This window comes from Budorcas taxicolor, chromosome 15 (genome assembly GCF_023091745.1).
Source record: "Budorcas taxicolor isolate Tak-1 chromosome 15, Takin1.1, whole genome shotgun sequence".
Taxonomy (NCBI): Eukaryota; Metazoa; Chordata; class Mammalia; order Artiodactyla; family Bovidae; genus Budorcas; species Budorcas taxicolor.
In genome coordinates, this window is record NC_068924.1 from 21,370,987 (window position 1) to 21,389,181 (window position 18,195).

The window sequence follows — 18,195 nt, forward strand, 5'->3', positions numbered from 1 at the left end:
ACATAAAACCTGAATTATGTTCAGAATGCTTTTGGGTAGAATGTGAAGTACATTTCAGAATTTCTTCAGAACTTACTATAATTAAGTTTGGGTGGTTCCCAATTATCTGAAAGTTTTATTTAAGTCAGAATGACTTATTTCCTAACTAAATGCCTACTGAATTAAAAAAAAATAGTTATTTTTGGTTCCATGAAAAAAATTGCACAGTTGTTGTTTTATGACTGCCTAGTTATTCACCTTCAGATGCATCACCTTCAAATTATTCTGTCTAGCTATGACAGGAAGAGGCCATGTTTTTTGAAAATCATATTCCTTTAAGTAAAAATTTCATATAATTACTAACATTTGAAGTTTTGCACTTGATTTTTAAAACAAAATTTAATCCAATTGGCATTTTTCAAGTAGTTAGATTTTTATACTCAGTTTTTTTTCCCAGAAAAATAAGTCAGTATACTTTGGAACCCGTCCATTGCTTTTCTAGACAAATTGTATTTCAGTTATCATAGAAGCTATCTTCTATTTGGTTGATGATTTGTTTATAGGTACTTTGCATTGAAAGACAACTTGTTGAAATTGCTGAGACTTTATTTCTTCAGTTTTTAAATGGAGTAAGGAGTTAACAGTTGTAGCAAAAGAGAATTATGTTTTATTAAAGTAAAACTTTAAAGGGCTATTTTTCTTCATAACACATTAAAATAAAGCTTTAAAGGGTTATTCATCATACCACATTAAAAACACTCCCAAACAAAATCTGCCACAGCACCTTAAACATGGCAGATGTTTGAGACATAATAAGATGCATGAATGAGCATTGAATTTAAGCTAGTTATCATCATTGTCATGGGGACCTACGTACTGGTAGAGTCTTAGATGTCATTTATTTTAAAAATTTGTAACTGGAAAATGTTAACCATTTTATACTAATTGTATTTATTTGTGTCTGGGATGCAGGTGGCGATAAAAATAATAGACAAATCTCAGCTGGATGAAGTGAACCTTGAGAAAATCTACCGAGAAGTCAAAATAATGAAACTGTTAGACCACCCTCACATAATCAAACTTTATCAGGTATGACTTAACTTTATACTTCTACATGCTTCTCACATTCAGTACTCTATTTTACATCATCATTTTTCTCTTTTATGTTAGTTTTTTCAGTCTCTAAAAAGATAATTATATGCCTTTATTAATATGAATGCTTCCATTTCTCTATAGTTAAAAATTAGGAGATAAAAACTACTACCAGCTTAACTTTAAGTTGTTTCTCAGACTGTAAGTTATTTACTTTCAAAGTTTGTAGTTGTGCATTTATGATAATCTGCTTAAACCTGCTGGCTTTAGTGGTGGGTGGTTTAATGGATACAACAGTTTTGCTTATTTAAAAAATAATGCTGTTTATGTTATATAAACTACAAAGGCTAAAATAGACTTACTTTAGTGACATACATTATAATACCTAAAGTCAAGTCTTTATTTAAGGGAGGGTTCTTTTATCAGGTAAAGCAAATCATTCATTAAAAAAAAATAACCTTATTAAGGTGTAATTTTCATAAAATAAACTGCATGAGTTTCAAGTATAAGCCATGTTTTTAAAAAGGAAGATTTTTCTCAGATTTCTAAATTTATGTTTCAGAATGGTAATGTAATACAAAACATTTTATATTTCTATTCATTAATATTTAAAATTTTTATGTTAGAAAACTATTTTTAAGCTAAAATGTTATAGTGTGCTTGCTAGTCTATGACTTTGCTCTCCAAAGTGCAGTGTGTGACCTTAGAGATGTGCTGTGCTCAGCCTATACTTGCTGTGGGAGCTGATTGTCAAATTTTCAGAAGTTTTGTGAGTCAGTTAACATGCTAATAGCTCAAAATCAGTGATGGTAGGAGTATTTTTACTCTGCAGAAATTGGTTTAAAAGTCAGAGCCGTTTTCTCCCTCCCTCAGTGAGCTGGAGCTAGCACGCTGTTGTATGCATGCATGCTAAGTCACTTCAGTCACATCTGACTCTGTGTGACCCTATGGGCTGTAGCCTGCCAGACTCCCCTGTCCATGGGATTCTCCAGGCAAGAATACTGGAGTGGGTTGCCGTGCCCTCCTCCAGGGGATCTTTCTGACCCAGGGATGGAACCCACGTCTCTTACGTCTGCATTGGCAGGTGTGTTCTTTACCACTAGCACCCCCTTGGAAGTCCAGAACACTACTCTGTGCGCTCAGATTGGTTAGCACAAGTGTCCCTCGGGATATAGTAAAAAAAAATTAGAACTTCCAAGTCTGTTTATCTTTTTTGTTTATCTTCTTGTGTTCATTTTATAATGTATGTATTTATAAAATGGCACAAGTATACAGTTTGTGTCTCTGCATGTATGTATTCATAAACACATCTACATATGTGTGTATGTATACATTTACATGTATACATACATATACATACATATTTGGCATTATTGAGAGAGATTTTTAGTTTAAACCTTGTGGAGACTGTTGGAGAGCATTTCCGTTAGCTGAGAATGAGAGACTCGGTGTATGTGCCACTCAAAACAATTCCTAAGGTTCTAAAACTGTGGAGGGCCTCTTAGATCAAATTTATATCAGAGTACTTCTCCCTTTAAGCTTTTTTTTTTCCCCTAAAGAGGATGCTTGTAATAAACTAATCACATGCTTAGAAGTCTGATGAACCATAGCCCAAAGTGAGGTTAAAACTACCGTGATTCTTCAGCTGCTGCTGCTGCTAAGTCACTTCAGTCGTGTCCAACTCTGTGTGACCCCAGAGATGGCAGCCCACCAGGCTCCCCCGTCCCTGGGATTCTTCAGGCAAGAACACTGGAGTGGGTTGCCATTTCCTTCTCCAAGGCATGAAAGTGAAAGGTGAAAGTGAAGTCGCTCAGTCGTGTCTGACTCTTAGCGACCCCATGGACTACAGCCTACCAGGCTCCTCCATCCATGGGATTTTCCAGGCAAGAGTACTGGAGTGGGGTGCCATTGCCTTCTCCAAGGCATGAAAGTGAAAGGTGAAAGTGAAGTCGCTCAGTCGTGTCTGACTCTTAGCGACCCCATGGACTACAGCCTACCAGGCTCCTCCATCCATGGGATTTTCCAGGCAAGAGTACTGGAGTGGGGTGCCATTGCCTTCTCCAAGGCATGAAAGTGAAAGGTGAAAGTGAAGTCGCTCAGTCGTGTCTGACTCTTAGCGACCCCATGGACTACAGCCTACCAGGCTCCTCCATCCATGGGATTTTCCAGGCAAGAGTACTGGAGTGGGGTGCCATTGCCTTCTCCTGATTCTTCAACTATACTTCAGTTAATAAACAAAGCAAACAAACCAAAAGCTGCCATGATTCACATGATAATTCTGTGCTTATTTGAACTCCAGTAATCAGTTACATTGACTTACTCTTTGACTTGTTTAGACCCAAATTGTAGGTAGCCCTTAGTTTTCTAGCATGTTTTAGAACAGTCTTAAATCTGAATGTTAGAGCAGAATTGGTTTTTAGCCTTTCAGTAGATAGTAGTTAAATATTACATTTACTAGCATGTGCCAGTATGTATGTTCCTTTCTAGATTTAGAAAAACTAATTTAAATAAAAATGTATTGCAGTGGAACTGTGGAAGAAGATTTTGAACAATGTTTTAAAATAACAGTACTTTGTAAAAATATGAAAGTGTAGTAAGAGGATTACCACACTGTGACAGATTAGCTAGGTTACAGGCCAGATTAACAGCTCTATTATTCATTTCTTAATCAGAATCTACCATATAACACAGCTAGAAAAGTCACTGAGGAGGTTAAAAAGTTGTTCTTCAAAACTCCTATTACCTATATCCGTATTTTTCAAACTTGAATAAGAATGGTAGTCTGCTGAAGGTGTGGTGAAAGTGTAAATCTGTGTCAGTAGATCTGGCGTGGGGTCTGAGAGTTTACGCTTCTAACAGGCGTCTGGGGCAGTGCTGCTGCTGCTGGTTGTAAACCACGTTGGGAAGACGCATAATCTAGAGTTTTCACAAAGGTATTAGGATAAGGATATTGTCAGTCTTATAAACATCACCAGCTTCTGAATCGTCCATAACTTGACACTTTTATTAGTTGTTTTAATTTAGGTAATTCCATAGAGGTCTTGCCTGGTGGCTCAGTAGTAAAGAATCCACCTGCCAATGCAGGAGACGCAGGTTCAGTCTGTGGGTCAGGAAGATCCCCTAGATAAGGAAATGGCAACCCATTCCATTATTCTTGCCTGGAAAATCCTATGGACAGAGTAGCCTGGCGAGCTACAGTTCATGGAGTCACAAAGTTGGACATGATTTAGTGACTAAACAACAACAATATCACAGAATGTTGTAGTAAATAGCAATCTTTTCCTGTCAAACTAATATGGAATTACTTATCAATAGGTAATGGAGACCAAAAGCATGTTGTACCTTGTGACAGAATATGCCAAAAATGGAGAAATTTTTGGTAAGCACATTTCTTTTAATATTTTAATTTGAAAAATGTCAGTAAGCTTTTTGAATAGAGTATTTTCTATTAATTCTCCTGCTTGCTTAAAAGTTGCTAATGTGAATTAGAAATTTTAAAGTATTATATTATAATAAAATATACAGTAAGCTAAAAAGATAGAATATAATTTGTTCTCTTATATTTATGATATTAAAGCTATTGCTTAAGTCTCTCATCTGTGTTGAAGAGATTGGAAAATCAAAGTTGCGGGAAACTTTCAGTCATACTGCAAAGGAGATTCTTTTAATCTTCCTTTTTACTCTTTTTACAGGGTAAAAGATAAGTCAACAAATATTTATTGAGCTTGTACTATGTCTCAGACATTGTACTAGGTGTAGGGGATACAGTGGTGACCTAAATAACAGTCCCTGCTGTTGTGGATTTTACGGTTTAGTACGCTGTTAACTTTAGCTGTAGATCTCTGGGAAGTTGCTAAACCTCTCTGGGACTCTCAGTTTCTTTATTTCTTAATAAAAAATATTTGATTAATTGGTTTATATGATCTATTCTAACTCTTAAAAATTATAACTATTTTATTGGTTCTAGCTTTCATCTATTTTATTGTTACTTTATGGAATAAGAACACCATAAATAGTCTAAATATTTTGTTTTTTAACCTAAGTCCAAAATTGTTTTTGAAACAGCTTTATTGAGGACTTCACATACAATAAATTGTGTGTACTTAATGTGAACAGTTTAATAAGTTTTCAGACACACGTGTGAAAGAAACCATCACTGCCATCAAGATAACCATCACTTCCCAAAGTTTCTTCATAACCCTTTGTAATCTCTCTTGCCCCACTTCACCACTAGGCAAGCACTGATGTGTTTTCTGTCACTATAGATTATTTCTTCGGCAGTTTAAAGGTACTCATGTAGTCTGTACCTTTTCTTCATCTGGCTGTTTTCTCTCAGTATAATTATTTTAAGATCCTTCCATTTAGTTGGACATACCAGCGTATCATTTCATTTTATTGTAGGTTGTATATAATTTTGTAAATATACCCCAGGTTGCTTATCCATTTGTGTGTGGATGGACATTTCAGTTGGCTGCAGTTTTTGGCTACTACACACGAATTGCTGTGAACATTCATGTGTAAGTCTTTAACTTAGAGACTACCTTCAAATAATATTCACCACTTAACATATAGTATATATTACTATGCTCAGTCGCTCAGTCCTGTCCAACTCTTTGTGACCTCATGGACTATAGCCTGTCAGGCTCCTGTGTTGATGAGATTTTCAGGCAAGAATATTGGAGTGGGTTGCTGTTTCCTCCTCCAGGAGATCTTCCTGATCCAGGGGTTGAACCCATATCCCTTGCATCTCCTGCATTGGCAGACGGGTTCTTTACCACTAGCAAGAACCTTAAAATAATATACTTGTTTTTTTTTAATGAGTTAATTACTTTGGCTGTGTCAGGTCTTTGTTGTGTCACCTGAGATCTTCATTGTGTCATGTGGGCACGTGGACTCAGTAGTTGTGCACACAAACTTAGTTGTCCCATGGCAGGTGGAATCTTAGTTGGACCAGGGATCGAAGCTATACCCCCTGCATTGCAAGGCAAGTTCTTAATCACTGGATCACCAGAGAAGTCCTTGATGATATACTTCTGTTTAACGCCTCCTTGCCTTTATTGTCTTGTCATACATTTTATTTATACCTGTTTTATGAAACACAAAATGCAGTGTTGTTCTTTTTGTTTAAAAAGTTAATTATGTTTTAAAGAGATTTCATTATTTTTAAAATTCATGCATTTACTAGTGGAGTTACCGTTGACATATCCCTATATGTGGATGCCTGTTTTCTCATCTTTATTCTTTTATTTGGAAACATACTTTTATCTGGCATCATTTTTCTTCTGCCTGAAGGACTTCATTTAGCATTTCTTACAGAGCGGGTCTGTTGATGATGAAATCTTTAAGCTTTTGTGTATCTAAAATAATCCTTATTTTGTCTATTCTTCAATGACACTTGTACTGGATATGTAATTCTAGGTTGACTTTTTTCCTTCAGTGCTTTAAAGATATTGCTCCACTGTCTTCTCTTTTGCATTATTTCTGACAAGAAATCTGCTGTCATCTTTTTCCTTTATATATCGTATATAAAGTGCCCTTTTTTCCCTGGCTGCTCCTAAGATTTTCTGTTTATCACTGTTTTTAACAGTTTGATTATGATGTGCCTTTGTATGGTTTTCTTCATGATTCTTAGGTTTGCTGTTTGTTGCTTCTTAAATTTGTGAATGTTAAGTTTTCGTGAAATTCAGAAAAATTTCAGCCATTATACTTCTGGCCTTTTCTTCAGAGACTCCAATTACACATATATTAGGCTCTTTGAAGTCCTCCCACTGCTCACTGATTCTAATTTAGAAAATTCCTCTTTCTCTCTGCATTTCATTTTGGATAGCTATTATTATTTCTGTGTCTTCAAGTTATTTAAATTCTTTAGCTATTTGTTTCAACTAGAGGCTTCTTAACTGATGTTTTAGTAGAATTGTGTGGGCTTGAAGCCAAAAAAGTCTAGTTTACAATGCTGGCTACCCCATGTTAATTGTCTTTCAAGAAATCTTTATTGAAAACTGATTGTATACCGCAGACTTTTCTGTGTGGGAAGAATTCCTCAATAAGAAAAACAGACAAAAATTCCTTATCTCAGGAACCTTAGGTTTTATTGTGGGGAGAGAGACAATATGCAAAATAAGTAAATTGTATATAGTATACTAGGTGGCAGTACATGCTATAAAAATAAGAAAGAAAGGAAGGGGGCATGTGGAGTGGGAGAGTTGTTTGTGGTCTGACACAGAGTGGTCAGGAAAGGCCTTGCTGACATTTGCACCAAGACTTGAAAGCAGAGTGGAAGATGTAGGGAAATGAGAGTGATCCCAGTAGAGGAAAGAGTAAATGCAAAGGTACTGAGGCAGCAGTGTGCTTGGCATGTTCAAGGCGTAGCAGGGAGGCCAGTGCAACTGGAAAGAAGCAAGCAACAGGGAAGAGCCAGCAAGGAGGAACAGTAGAAAGGTCAGACAAGATCAGAAAGGTAGAGGTGAGGCAGCAGTGGGGCAGATTTGGGGGCTTTGCAGACCACGTAAGGAATGTGATTCTTCCCTTCAACAAAATTAGAGAACCATTAGAGAGGTATTTGAGCAAAGAAGTGATTGCATCTAATCTATATATATATGCACACACACACACATATATTTTTTTAATGCTGCATCCCAGAGCTTATGGCCCAACAAAGATCTGTATAGTCAAAGCTGTGGTTTTTCCAGTAGTCATGTGTGGATGTGAGAGTTGGACTATACAGAAAGCTGAGTGCCAAAGAATTGATGCTTTTGAACTGTGGTGTTGGAGAAGACTCTTGAGAGTTCCTTGGACTGCAAGGAGATCCAACCAGTCCATTCTAAAGGAGATCAGCCCTGGGTGTTCTTTGGAAGGAGTGATGCTAAAGCTGAAACTCCAGTATTATGGCAACCTGATGCAAAGAGCTGACTCATTTGAAAAGACCTGATGCTGGGAAAGATTGAGGGCAGGAGGAGAAGGGGACAACAGAGGATGAGATGGTTGGGTGGCATCACTGACTCAACGGACATCAGTTTGAGCAAGCTGTGGGAGATGGTGAAGGACAGGGAAGTCTGGCATGCTGCAGTCCATGGGGTCTCAAAGAGTCAGACATGACTGAGCAACTGAACAACAACAAGAGCTTATAGGATTTAGTTCCCCAACCAGGTATCAAATCCATGCCCCCTCATTGGAAGCACGTAGTCTTAGCCACTGGACCACCATGGAAGTCCCTAAGTTAATATTTTTAGAGCATCACTGGCTGCGATGAAGAGATAGTAGTGAGCAATAGATGATAGTGAGCAAGGATGGAAATGGGAGCCCAGGTAGGAGAGAGAATGATGGCTCAGACCAGGGTAGCAGAAGTGCGCATGGTGCTAAGTATGCTAATGGTATGTTTTGGATGAGTAGAATCAGTAGGATTTCTTGACAGATGAAAACCACCCAAATATTGAATATTAGGAAAGAGACCAATGTCTCATCCCTGAGGCAGTCAAACATTTAAAACTTGGAAGAACCAGCAAAGAAGAAGAGAAGAAAACCAAAAGAATGCAGTGTCCTGAAAACCAACACATGAAGAAAGTGTTTTCAGAAGGACAGGGTGAGCGTCTGTAGCAGATGCTGCTGGTAGTCAAGAAGGATGAGGAGCGACGTTTAACCATTGTATCTGGCCCTTGGTAAGAGCAGTTTTGGTGGAGTGAATTGGCCAAAGCTATGTTCAAGAGCAAATGAGAGAAGAAAACCAGAGAGAGCCAAATACACAGCTCTTAAAAGGATTTCTTCTTCACAAAGAGAGGGGAAAAAAGGGGGGGTAAGGTAGTTGAGAAGGGCAGTGGGGTCAGGGGAAGGCCTTTGAAGTCTTTATTCATTGGAATACTTTTTCAAGCTTCAGGCTGCAATTTTATCGATAAACTAGAGAGAAATGGCTATTATGTGTTAGATGTCATTTTTATGAAAATGGAAAATTCTGTTACTCCTTCTTGCTAAGACCTTTGATGATTAAAGTTGGGTCACATTGTTTTATATAAATTGAAGCATAATTTTGAGATTTTTAATATAAAAAGTTTATTTTGACTATAAAACGGCCAGAGTAAATGTGGAAGATAAGACACAGTAAGCTGTAGATTTAAGTAGTTGCAAGCAAAGCCAATTTCTGATGTGGTAACCACAAGGACAGTAAAATAGAAAGTGAGAAGATGAAGTGCACAGAATATTAATCAAGTAGTGAAAATGTATATGTAACATTCCAAGTAGATTCTGAGCTGCAAATCTTTTCAGTCTGTTTTAGATGACACAAATGTAATGTTCAACTATGTATTAAGAACTATATGTTAAAATCTATTGTTCATGTTTATATTATTGAGGTTACTCTTTACAAATACCTTTAGTGCCTCCTCTGTGCTGGAGGGCATTGTGGGGTTTTTTTTCCTTTGTTTTGGCTGTTGATGGGTCTTCATTGGGGCCTATAGGCTTTCCCTAGTTGTGGGACACGGGCTTAGTTGTCCTGCAGTATGTGGGATCTTAGTTGCATGACCAGAAAACGAACCCACATCCTTTGCATTGGAAGGTAAATTCTAACCACTGTACCACCAGGGAAGTCCCTGTGTCCTCCCCCCAGCACACACCTTTTTTTTTTCCCCATTCCTTTAGTTTAGGTTATCAGCAAGTCATACTTTGTGTTCTTGGAAAATAACTTGAAAATTAAATCCTGTTTTCCACAGTCATCACCTTTATCTAGACTTTCATCACCTCATCTCAATTATGAAAACCTCATATTTTACCACCTCTATTTCTTTTCCAGTCAAGTACATTTCTGATATATTTCCTATTTAATCTTTCCCAACTATTATTTTTATTATATTACCACTGTGTTCATTAACCTTTACTTACCTTCGTATTACTTACTGGATAAAATTCAAACTTCAGTCTGCAAATAGGGTGCTCCACTAAGTAAATGAATGTGCCCAATTATTCCTTACATAGGTCCACAGATGATCCTTAGTTATGGATAACCAGTTGCCTCAGTTAATAATTAGTCTTCTTTCCTTCTTCCCTTCCTCCCTTCTTCAGTCTCTTTCTTTCCATCTTTCTTGGTCTGTATCTTTCTATCTTACAAGTTTTTATTTTTACAAAAGTTAAACATGTACTTGGGTAAGAAGTTAAACAATTCTGCCAGATTTGTTACCAAAAAATGCCAGTTTCCCATCCTCTTCCCCACCCCTATTTCCCTTTCACAGGGGCTGCCACTTGTACTTCTTTCAGCTGGTTAATTCAGATTTGCTTCCATTTTCCTAAGTAATATGATTATATTGCAGCTTCTGGCTTTTTCTGTTTAAGGCACAGTTTTTTGAATACTTCTTGAATTCTTTACCTACTCCTATAAGTAAGTAGCATATGTTAGAGAGGTGTGTAGAGTCAGTTGTGAAAAACCTTGAGTGTTTTGATAAAGGCTTAGGATGATTTGTTAGAGTGGGCGTCTGTGAGCCAAAAGGTGAAGATGAGCCAAAAGGTAATTATCTTTGTGAGGACTTGGTTAGGAAGATAAATCCAACAAGGGTATGTAGTGTAAAGTAACGGAGGAAAGAAGCGATTTAGGAGATTATTTTATTGTCTAGAGATAGGAGGCTGAATGCCTAGATTAAGATGTTAATTGTCAGATTCTTATATGCAGAACTTATATGCAGAGTACATCGTGCGAAATGCCAGGCTGGATGAAGCACAAGCTGGAATCAAGATTGCTAGGAGAAATATCAATAATCTCAGATATGCAGATGACACCACCCTTATGGCAGAAAATGAAGAAAAACTAAAGAGCCTCTTGATGAAAGTGAAAGAGGAGAATGAAGAAGTTGGCTTAAAGCTCAACATTCATAAAACTAAGATCATGGCATCTAGTCCCATCCCTTCATGGCAAGTAGATGGGGAAACGGTGGAAACAGTGGCAGACTTTATTTTGGGGGGCTCCAAAATCACTGCAGACTGCAGCCATGAAATTAAAATATGCTTGCTCCTTGGAAGAAAAGTTATGACCAACCTAGATTGCATATTAAAAAGCAGAGACATTACTCTGCCAACAAAGGTCTGTCTAGTCAAAGCTATGGTTTTTCCAGTAGCCATGTATGGATGTAAGAGTTGTACTATAAAGAAAGCTGAGCGCTGAAGAATTAATGCTTTTGAACTGTGGTGTTGGAGAAGACTCTTGAGAGTCCCTTGGACTGCAAGGAGATCCAACCAGTCAATCCTAAAGAAAATCAATTCTGAATATTCATTGGAAGGACTGATGCTGAAGCTGAAGCTCCAATACTTTGGCCACTTGATGCAAAGAACTGACTCATTGGAAAAGACTCTGATGCTGGGAAAGATTGAAGGCAGGAGGAGAAGGGGACGACAGAAGATGAGGTGGTTGGATGGCATCACCGACTCAATGGACTTGAGTATAATGGACAGGGAAGCCTGGCATGCTAATGGACAGGGAAGCCTGGCATGCTGCAGTTCATGGGGTCGCAAAGAGTTGGACACGACTGAGTGACTGAACTGAACTGAACTGTCAGATTCTTGAGAAAAGATTTTAGGCAAGAGATATTTCCTAAATAACAGCGTTTATTGAGTACTCCTTTTCGTTGGGTGCTATTTAAAGTACTTTATATGATTTATTTATTTAAGCCTCACAAAAACCTTTTATAATAAGATAGGCACTGAAAGATTCAGTAATTTTTCCAAAGTCACACAGCAAATATGTGGGGAAGTCTGAATTTGAACCATGCAGTTCCTGAGTCTGTACATTAATAATTATAATCTGTCAGTTCACAAGAGAGGAAAATAGAGAGAGTTACGATTTAAAGCAGATATAATTGAAGAATATTTGTGGTGTGGATGACAGCAACAGAGAGACCTGATTCCCAACTAGAAAATTACAAATTAGATTTTAAATGTGCTGTCAGAGATAACATCAGGACATCTAGTTTGATGTGAGCTGTTGGCAGTTGAAGATATAGAAGCAAATGACATTCAAAAGAGAGCTTAAATTCAACAGAAAAAAGACAAACAACCCAATTTAACAATGTGCAAAAGACTAGAACCAAGCGCTTCACAAAAGAAGATATATTAATGGTCAATAAGCACATGAAAAATTTCTCAACATAATTTAGTCACCAGAGAAATGCAAATTAAAAGTCACAGTGAGATAACATTACATATCAACTAGAATGTCTTACATTTTAAAGATTATAGTAAATGTTAGTGAGAATCAGTTCAATTCAGTTCAGTCCCTCAGTCATGTCCGACTCTTTGCAACCCTATTGACTGCAGCACGCCAGGCCTCCCTCTCCATCTCCAACTCCCGGAGTCCACCCAAACTCATGTCCTTTGAGTCGGTGATGCCATCCAACCATCTCATCCTCTGTCATCCCCTTCTCCTCCTGCCTGCAATCTTTCCCATCATCAGGGTCTCTTCCAATGAATCAGCTCTTGGCATCAGGTGGCCAAAGTATTGGAATTTCAGCTTCAACATCAGTCCTTCCAATGAATACTCAGGACTGATCTCTTTTAGGATGGACTGGTTGGACCTCCTTGCAGTCCACAGGACTCTTAAGAGTCTTCTCCAACACCACAGTTCAAAAGCATCAATTCTTTGGCGCTCAGCTTTCTTTATAGTTCAACTCTCACATCCATACATGACCACTGGAAAAACCATAGCCTTTATTAGACGGACCTTTGTTGGCAAGTTAATGTCTTTGCTTTTTAATATGCTATCTAGGTTGGTCATACTTTTCTTAAGGAGCAAGCATATTTTAATTTCATGGCTGCAGTCACCATCTGCAGTGATTTTGGAGCTCCAAAAAATAAAATCAGCCACTAGTGAGAATATGAAGGAGCTAATATTCTCATATATTGGCAATGAGAGTCTAATGTGATGTATAGCAAATCAGAATAACTATTTCTCGGTTTTTTAGAAATTAAGCATATATCTACCCTGTTACTGAACCATTCCGTTCCTAGGTATTTACTCTAGAAAAATGAAAACAAATGTTCGTAAAATGACTTGTACAAGAATATTCATAGCAACCTTTTTCACAAACAGGAGCAACCCAAATGTCCATCTAGAAGAAAATGTATCCAAAACAAATTATGTATAGGAATACAGTGGGTGATGACACAGCAATAAAAAGGAATGAACTGCTTATACATGCAGCAACATAAACAAATCCTACGTTATGCTGAGCAAAAGAAGCTAGACAGAAAAGAGTTTATACTGTTATGGTCCTCCTCATGTGAAGTTCTAGAACAGGCAACACTAATCAATGTTAATGAGGTTGAAAAGTGGTTGTCTCTTTTCATTGTTTCTGGGGAGAGGGGAAAATCGACTAGAAAGGGGTAAGAGGCCACCGTCTCGAGTAGTGGAAATGTTGATTTTTGTTTTGAGTAGTGGTTATACAGAGTATACCATGATCAGAACTCATCTAAATCACTTTCTAAGAATTTACACTTTGTTGTAATGCAGATTATACCTCACTAAATCATTTTCTCTCAAAAAAAAAGGGGGGGGTTTAGTAACATAGGTATATATTTGAGAATTATCTATAGAAGTATGAGCGAAGCTTTAATTAATAATGAGACCTCAGAGAGAAGGCAGCTAAAAATTGAGTTTTGATTATGAAGGCAAGTTGGCAAAAAGGACTTGGTGAAGGATAGCTTCTGTCCTTATTAGACAAGAGAGAAGTTTAGAATGAAGAGGAATATGTTTGGTCATTAAGAGATCATCAGTTGGAAAAAGAAATGGCAAGCTACTCCAGTATTCTTACCTGGAAAATCCCGTGGACACCTTGGGGGCTAGAGTCCAGGGGATCGCAAGAGAGTCAGACATGACTTAGCAACTAAACAACAACAACAGCAAAGCTGGGAAAAACTAATCTATGTGTGTGTGATGTTTAGTTTTTACTTGGCATAAGTTTGAAAGGATGAAGATGAAAGCCAATTTTGTAAAATGTTTTTGGTCAAAAACGGGAAAAGAGAGATCATCAGTGCTTTGAAGAGAGTACTTTTCAATAAATTGGGAAATAAAGCCAAATTTCAAAAGGTTATGGGCTTATAGATGGTGAGAAAAGGGAGAAAGGTATTATGAAACTTATTTTGAGGCTTTTTTAAGGTAGAAAGGAGAGAAGGAAAAAACTGAGGGGTAAATTGGGGTCTGTGGAATTCAGTATGTGTCACGGTTTGTGGTGGTGGTCTTAGTGTTTGAAGATGCTAGGAAAGAAAAGAATATAGATAGGAAAGAAGAAACAGTTGGTGAAACAAGGTCCAAGGTTAGACAAGAAACAGCGGGATCAGGAGCACAGAGGGAATGGTCGGCTTAGAGGGGAGGAATTCCTCCTTCTCTGAGAAGGTGTGCAGGGGTGCACGCTCAGTGAGAATTAAAGCTTGGGCCAAGGACATGGCTACAAAGGCACTTTGGGGGACATAGAAGGAAGATGAGTTTGTTTGTATAGAACAGACTTAATTCTGTAGTGTAGCAAGTGAGGCATCAGGGAAAGAATGATCCATTAGACACTGTGGTGTGGGGAAGGGTTCAGAGCAGCTGGTGGTGTTCATATGAATGAAAGCATCGATCATTAGCTCTGTGGGAGGGCATTCATGGTAGACTCCCAATGAGCAGTGCTTTCCAACCCAGGAGGGGAAACAGTGGACACCGTGAATGAGCCAGGCTGGATGCTGGGAGGGGACGAGGACAGAGGCCCGCACACGTTCCAGTGGTGGCTAACCGTGAGATCCGAGTTCAGGAGCGAGATGAGTGAAGCAACAAAGGAGTCTCAGGAGCCGAGAAACAGCAGTGGAGCAGCTGAAGGTTAAGACGAGGGTGAAGTACTTTGGGAAAAAACCATGCATATATGAAAAATTAAAACTCTAACCTTGAGTCTGTGCGTAGCTTGCTACACCTCGCCGCTTGCAGGTTCCCTGTGCTTCTGGTGCTGACTGCCCTGACTGTGCCCTGCTCATTCAGGAAAGGCCTCGGGTCTTCATCTCTCCTCACCCACTCCTTTGCATAGAGAGAGGTTTCCTGCGCCATCTGGTTTTCTTGCTTCATCTGACTAGGTTTAGGCCAAAAGAGTGATTTTGGTGGCATGCTGAGAATGCATCTACAGTGCATGATTCCTGCATTATGAGGCTACGGTCTTTATGCCCTTAATTTTTGTTTGGTTGATTAGATTGCACCTTATTCTGCAGATGATTGAAAAAGCTTTAAATGAAAATAATACAAAAATAATCATTCTAAAATAGAAGCAAGAATAAAGGACTGAATCAGAGAATACATATAAGAGTAGAAAACAGCTATGGAAAGTGAAGGAAGAGAACACAGAAGCAGTAAGGGCCTAAGAGCTTCAGGTTAGGCTCTAAGCTTTCTGGCTGTCAAATGAAAAGAAGATGTAGCCATCTACAGAATTTTATCTAAGAAAAAGATGCCTATTCTTTAAAGAAAGAAAACCGTTTTCTCAGTAATAAATTCTAGAATAAAATTTTCCTTTGAGGTTTCTAATAGCGGGTACTAAGTAAGCCATCTTTTTAAAACCAAAATCCGATTAGAACTGATAAAACTTTTCAGAGGCTTCCATTGTTTTTGGAATAAAGTGCAGGAACTTGAACAAGGCCCGTAAAGATGATTTGTCTGGGCCTTAAGAACATTCACAACAAAGACTATCGTTCCTTGAACACTTGCCATGTGTTGGACATTCTGCTGTCCATTTACTGTGTCACTTTGTCCTCGCAAAAACCTTATCAGATAGGGACCGCGAATATTTCCATCTTACGATAGAGGAGACTGAGAAACAGGTTACACAGTTTGCCCAAGTCACACAGCACACGAGCAAATAACCAATATAACCAAGGCTTGAAGACGGAGCCTGACTTCAGAGGCTGGGCTGTGAATGACCCCACTGTGCTAACTGGTTATGTGCCTGCTGAAAGTTTTTTGAATTTAACAAGCTTCTTCTGTCACAGTGTCATTGCACATTACTGTTTCTTCTGCCTGAAGGATTCTGAGCCCTCCCCCTCATCCCCTTAAGCATGTCAATTAATTGAATCTTGAAGGATATAATTGATTTAATCATAATTAATTAAATGATCGTTAAAACTAGAAACAGGCAAAGCGTGTAACAGTTTGTCCACAATAGTGTATGGAACTGTTCTCCTTGATCGAGCTTCTGTGTTGTTCTGGTCCCATCTTCCCTCCTTGCCTTTAATGGAAGTAGGAAGAATTTGAACCCTTGTCTTCAGTACTTTGGAAAACTGGCTGGTGGACTTCTTACCAGCTCTAATGACCAAATCTAATCTAATGACCACAAAACCCATAACTAGGCTAATCTTCATTTTGATTCTCAGAACGTGTGAATTTCTGATTCCAGATCTGTGTTCTTGCTGATCTGGAGCCCAGGAACATTCTTTTCACTCTATATATTCAAGTCTTGTCTTTTTTAAAGGCCTAGTTGAAATTCCATACTGATTTCCTCTTTTGAAAGCATTTCATTCTCTTTCCTGTATAACTCACTTTAAAATTTGCCTACATACTGCCTTTCATTATTATTCAGGAGTTCTTGTGTATCTTTTTATCTCTGCTAGATTGTGAGCTCCTGTTGAGGACTTAGCACAATACCCAGCATTCTATAAACACCTGTCGGATGAATGTTGTAATAGTCTACTTTGACCTTATACACCTTATTTACTCAGTGCAGCCAACAGGAGAACACTGCCAGGTGAAGTAGTCTGAAGGTACTTCTTTGTTCAGATTTTGAAAGAAGTTTGCTGTTGGACTACTCTTTAAGAGATAAACATGAATGAGGAAATGCTAACTGAATCAAGGGAGAAAATTGGCTTCCTCTAGTGTACTGAGCAGTTTTTGAGTGCTTACTGGTAGTTGCCACCCCACAGTTACATTCTTTCTTCCAACTCCCACGTCCCTAAAATAACCCATTTGGGAGTAAAATGATAAGAGCTAAAAAATTTAATCTGAGTAATTTTTATATAGCAGTTAGTGCACACCTCTGAAGGATATTATTTTCTTAATCTAGCAGGGTGAAGTATGTAATGGCAAATGAATTTGCTGAAAAGAGCTTAGAGTTATTTATAAATATAAAGTTTTGACTCTGAAATTTTCCTTTGGAATTATGTGTGTGATTAATGAAAGTTATTCAAGATTCCTGCATTCTTCAGAACTGTTTCTCATGTTTGTCCATTTGTTCATCCGCAGAAAAAGGTGCAAAATCTTAGGGTGGTCACCTTGTCGGACACTTTGGGCACTGTTCAAACAATTAGACCAGCAGTCAGCAGATTATGGCCTGGTAATTAAATTATTCCTCCAGTACTCTTGCCTGGAAAATCCCATGGGCGGAGGAGCCTGGTAGGCTGCAGCCCATGGGGTCGCTAAGAGTCGGATACGACTGAGCGACTTGACTTTCACTTTTCACTTTCATGCATTGGAGAAGGAAATGGCAGCCCACTCCAGTGTTCTTGCCTGGAGAATCCCAGGGACGGGGGAGCCTGGTGGGCTGCCGTCTATGGGATCGCACAGAGTCGGACACGACTGAAGTGACTTAGCAGCAGCAGCAATTAAATTATTCAGGGCGTTTGTTTTCAGATTTCTGCTCCTTGGTATTCTGTATCTTTCTAGGCCAAGCATATGCCTGAGCTTTATTGATTCATTTCCTGTCTTTCCCTTTCAGTGGATATGTATTAGGATCCTGGCTCTGGTGACTGAAAGGGGGCTTTGTTTTAGCCAAAATACCTTTAGACACGTGATTACTCAGATACCCTAAGTGACAATTTTTGCAGCCTTTGGTTATCTTAACAGCATAAAGGTAATGTTTTACAAATTGTTCATTTGCCTTTTATTATAGGTTTAAATAAATTGTGAAGGTTTTCCTTACTTTATAATTCCAGAATTTAAGTTTTCATTCTTTGGGTTTTAAAATTATTAACTACGGTCCCAGGTGCAGTAGTGCTTAAATGTGTCCTTAACCTCTCCAGTGTCTTCCATCAGGGCTTTACTTTTGACCTTCATCATTTCTCACTTTAATAACTTGAGCAGCCTAAAGTCTCTTCGCCTCCAAATCTGTCCCTCTTCTAATCCATCTTCCATGTTGCTGTCAGAATGATCTT

The 18,195-nt window shown here is 38.4% G+C and overlaps 1 protein-coding gene across 3 annotated transcripts in view; it reads left to right on the forward strand.

Annotated features, from left to right (window-relative positions):
- The window catches only part of SIK2 (salt inducible kinase 2), a 133,993-nt gene that overhangs the window by 14,630 nt on the left and 101,168 nt on the right, over nt 1-18,195 (forward strand). For all 3 annotated transcript variants that reach the window (XM_052653070.1, XM_052653072.1, XM_052653071.1), the window contains exons 2-3: nt 952-1,068; nt 4,387-4,450. In XM_052653070.1, the coding sequence (XP_052509030.1) occupies nt 952-1,068; nt 4,387-4,450 (181 nt within the window). The remainder of the gene's footprint in view (nt 1-951; nt 1,069-4,386; nt 4,451-18,195) is intronic.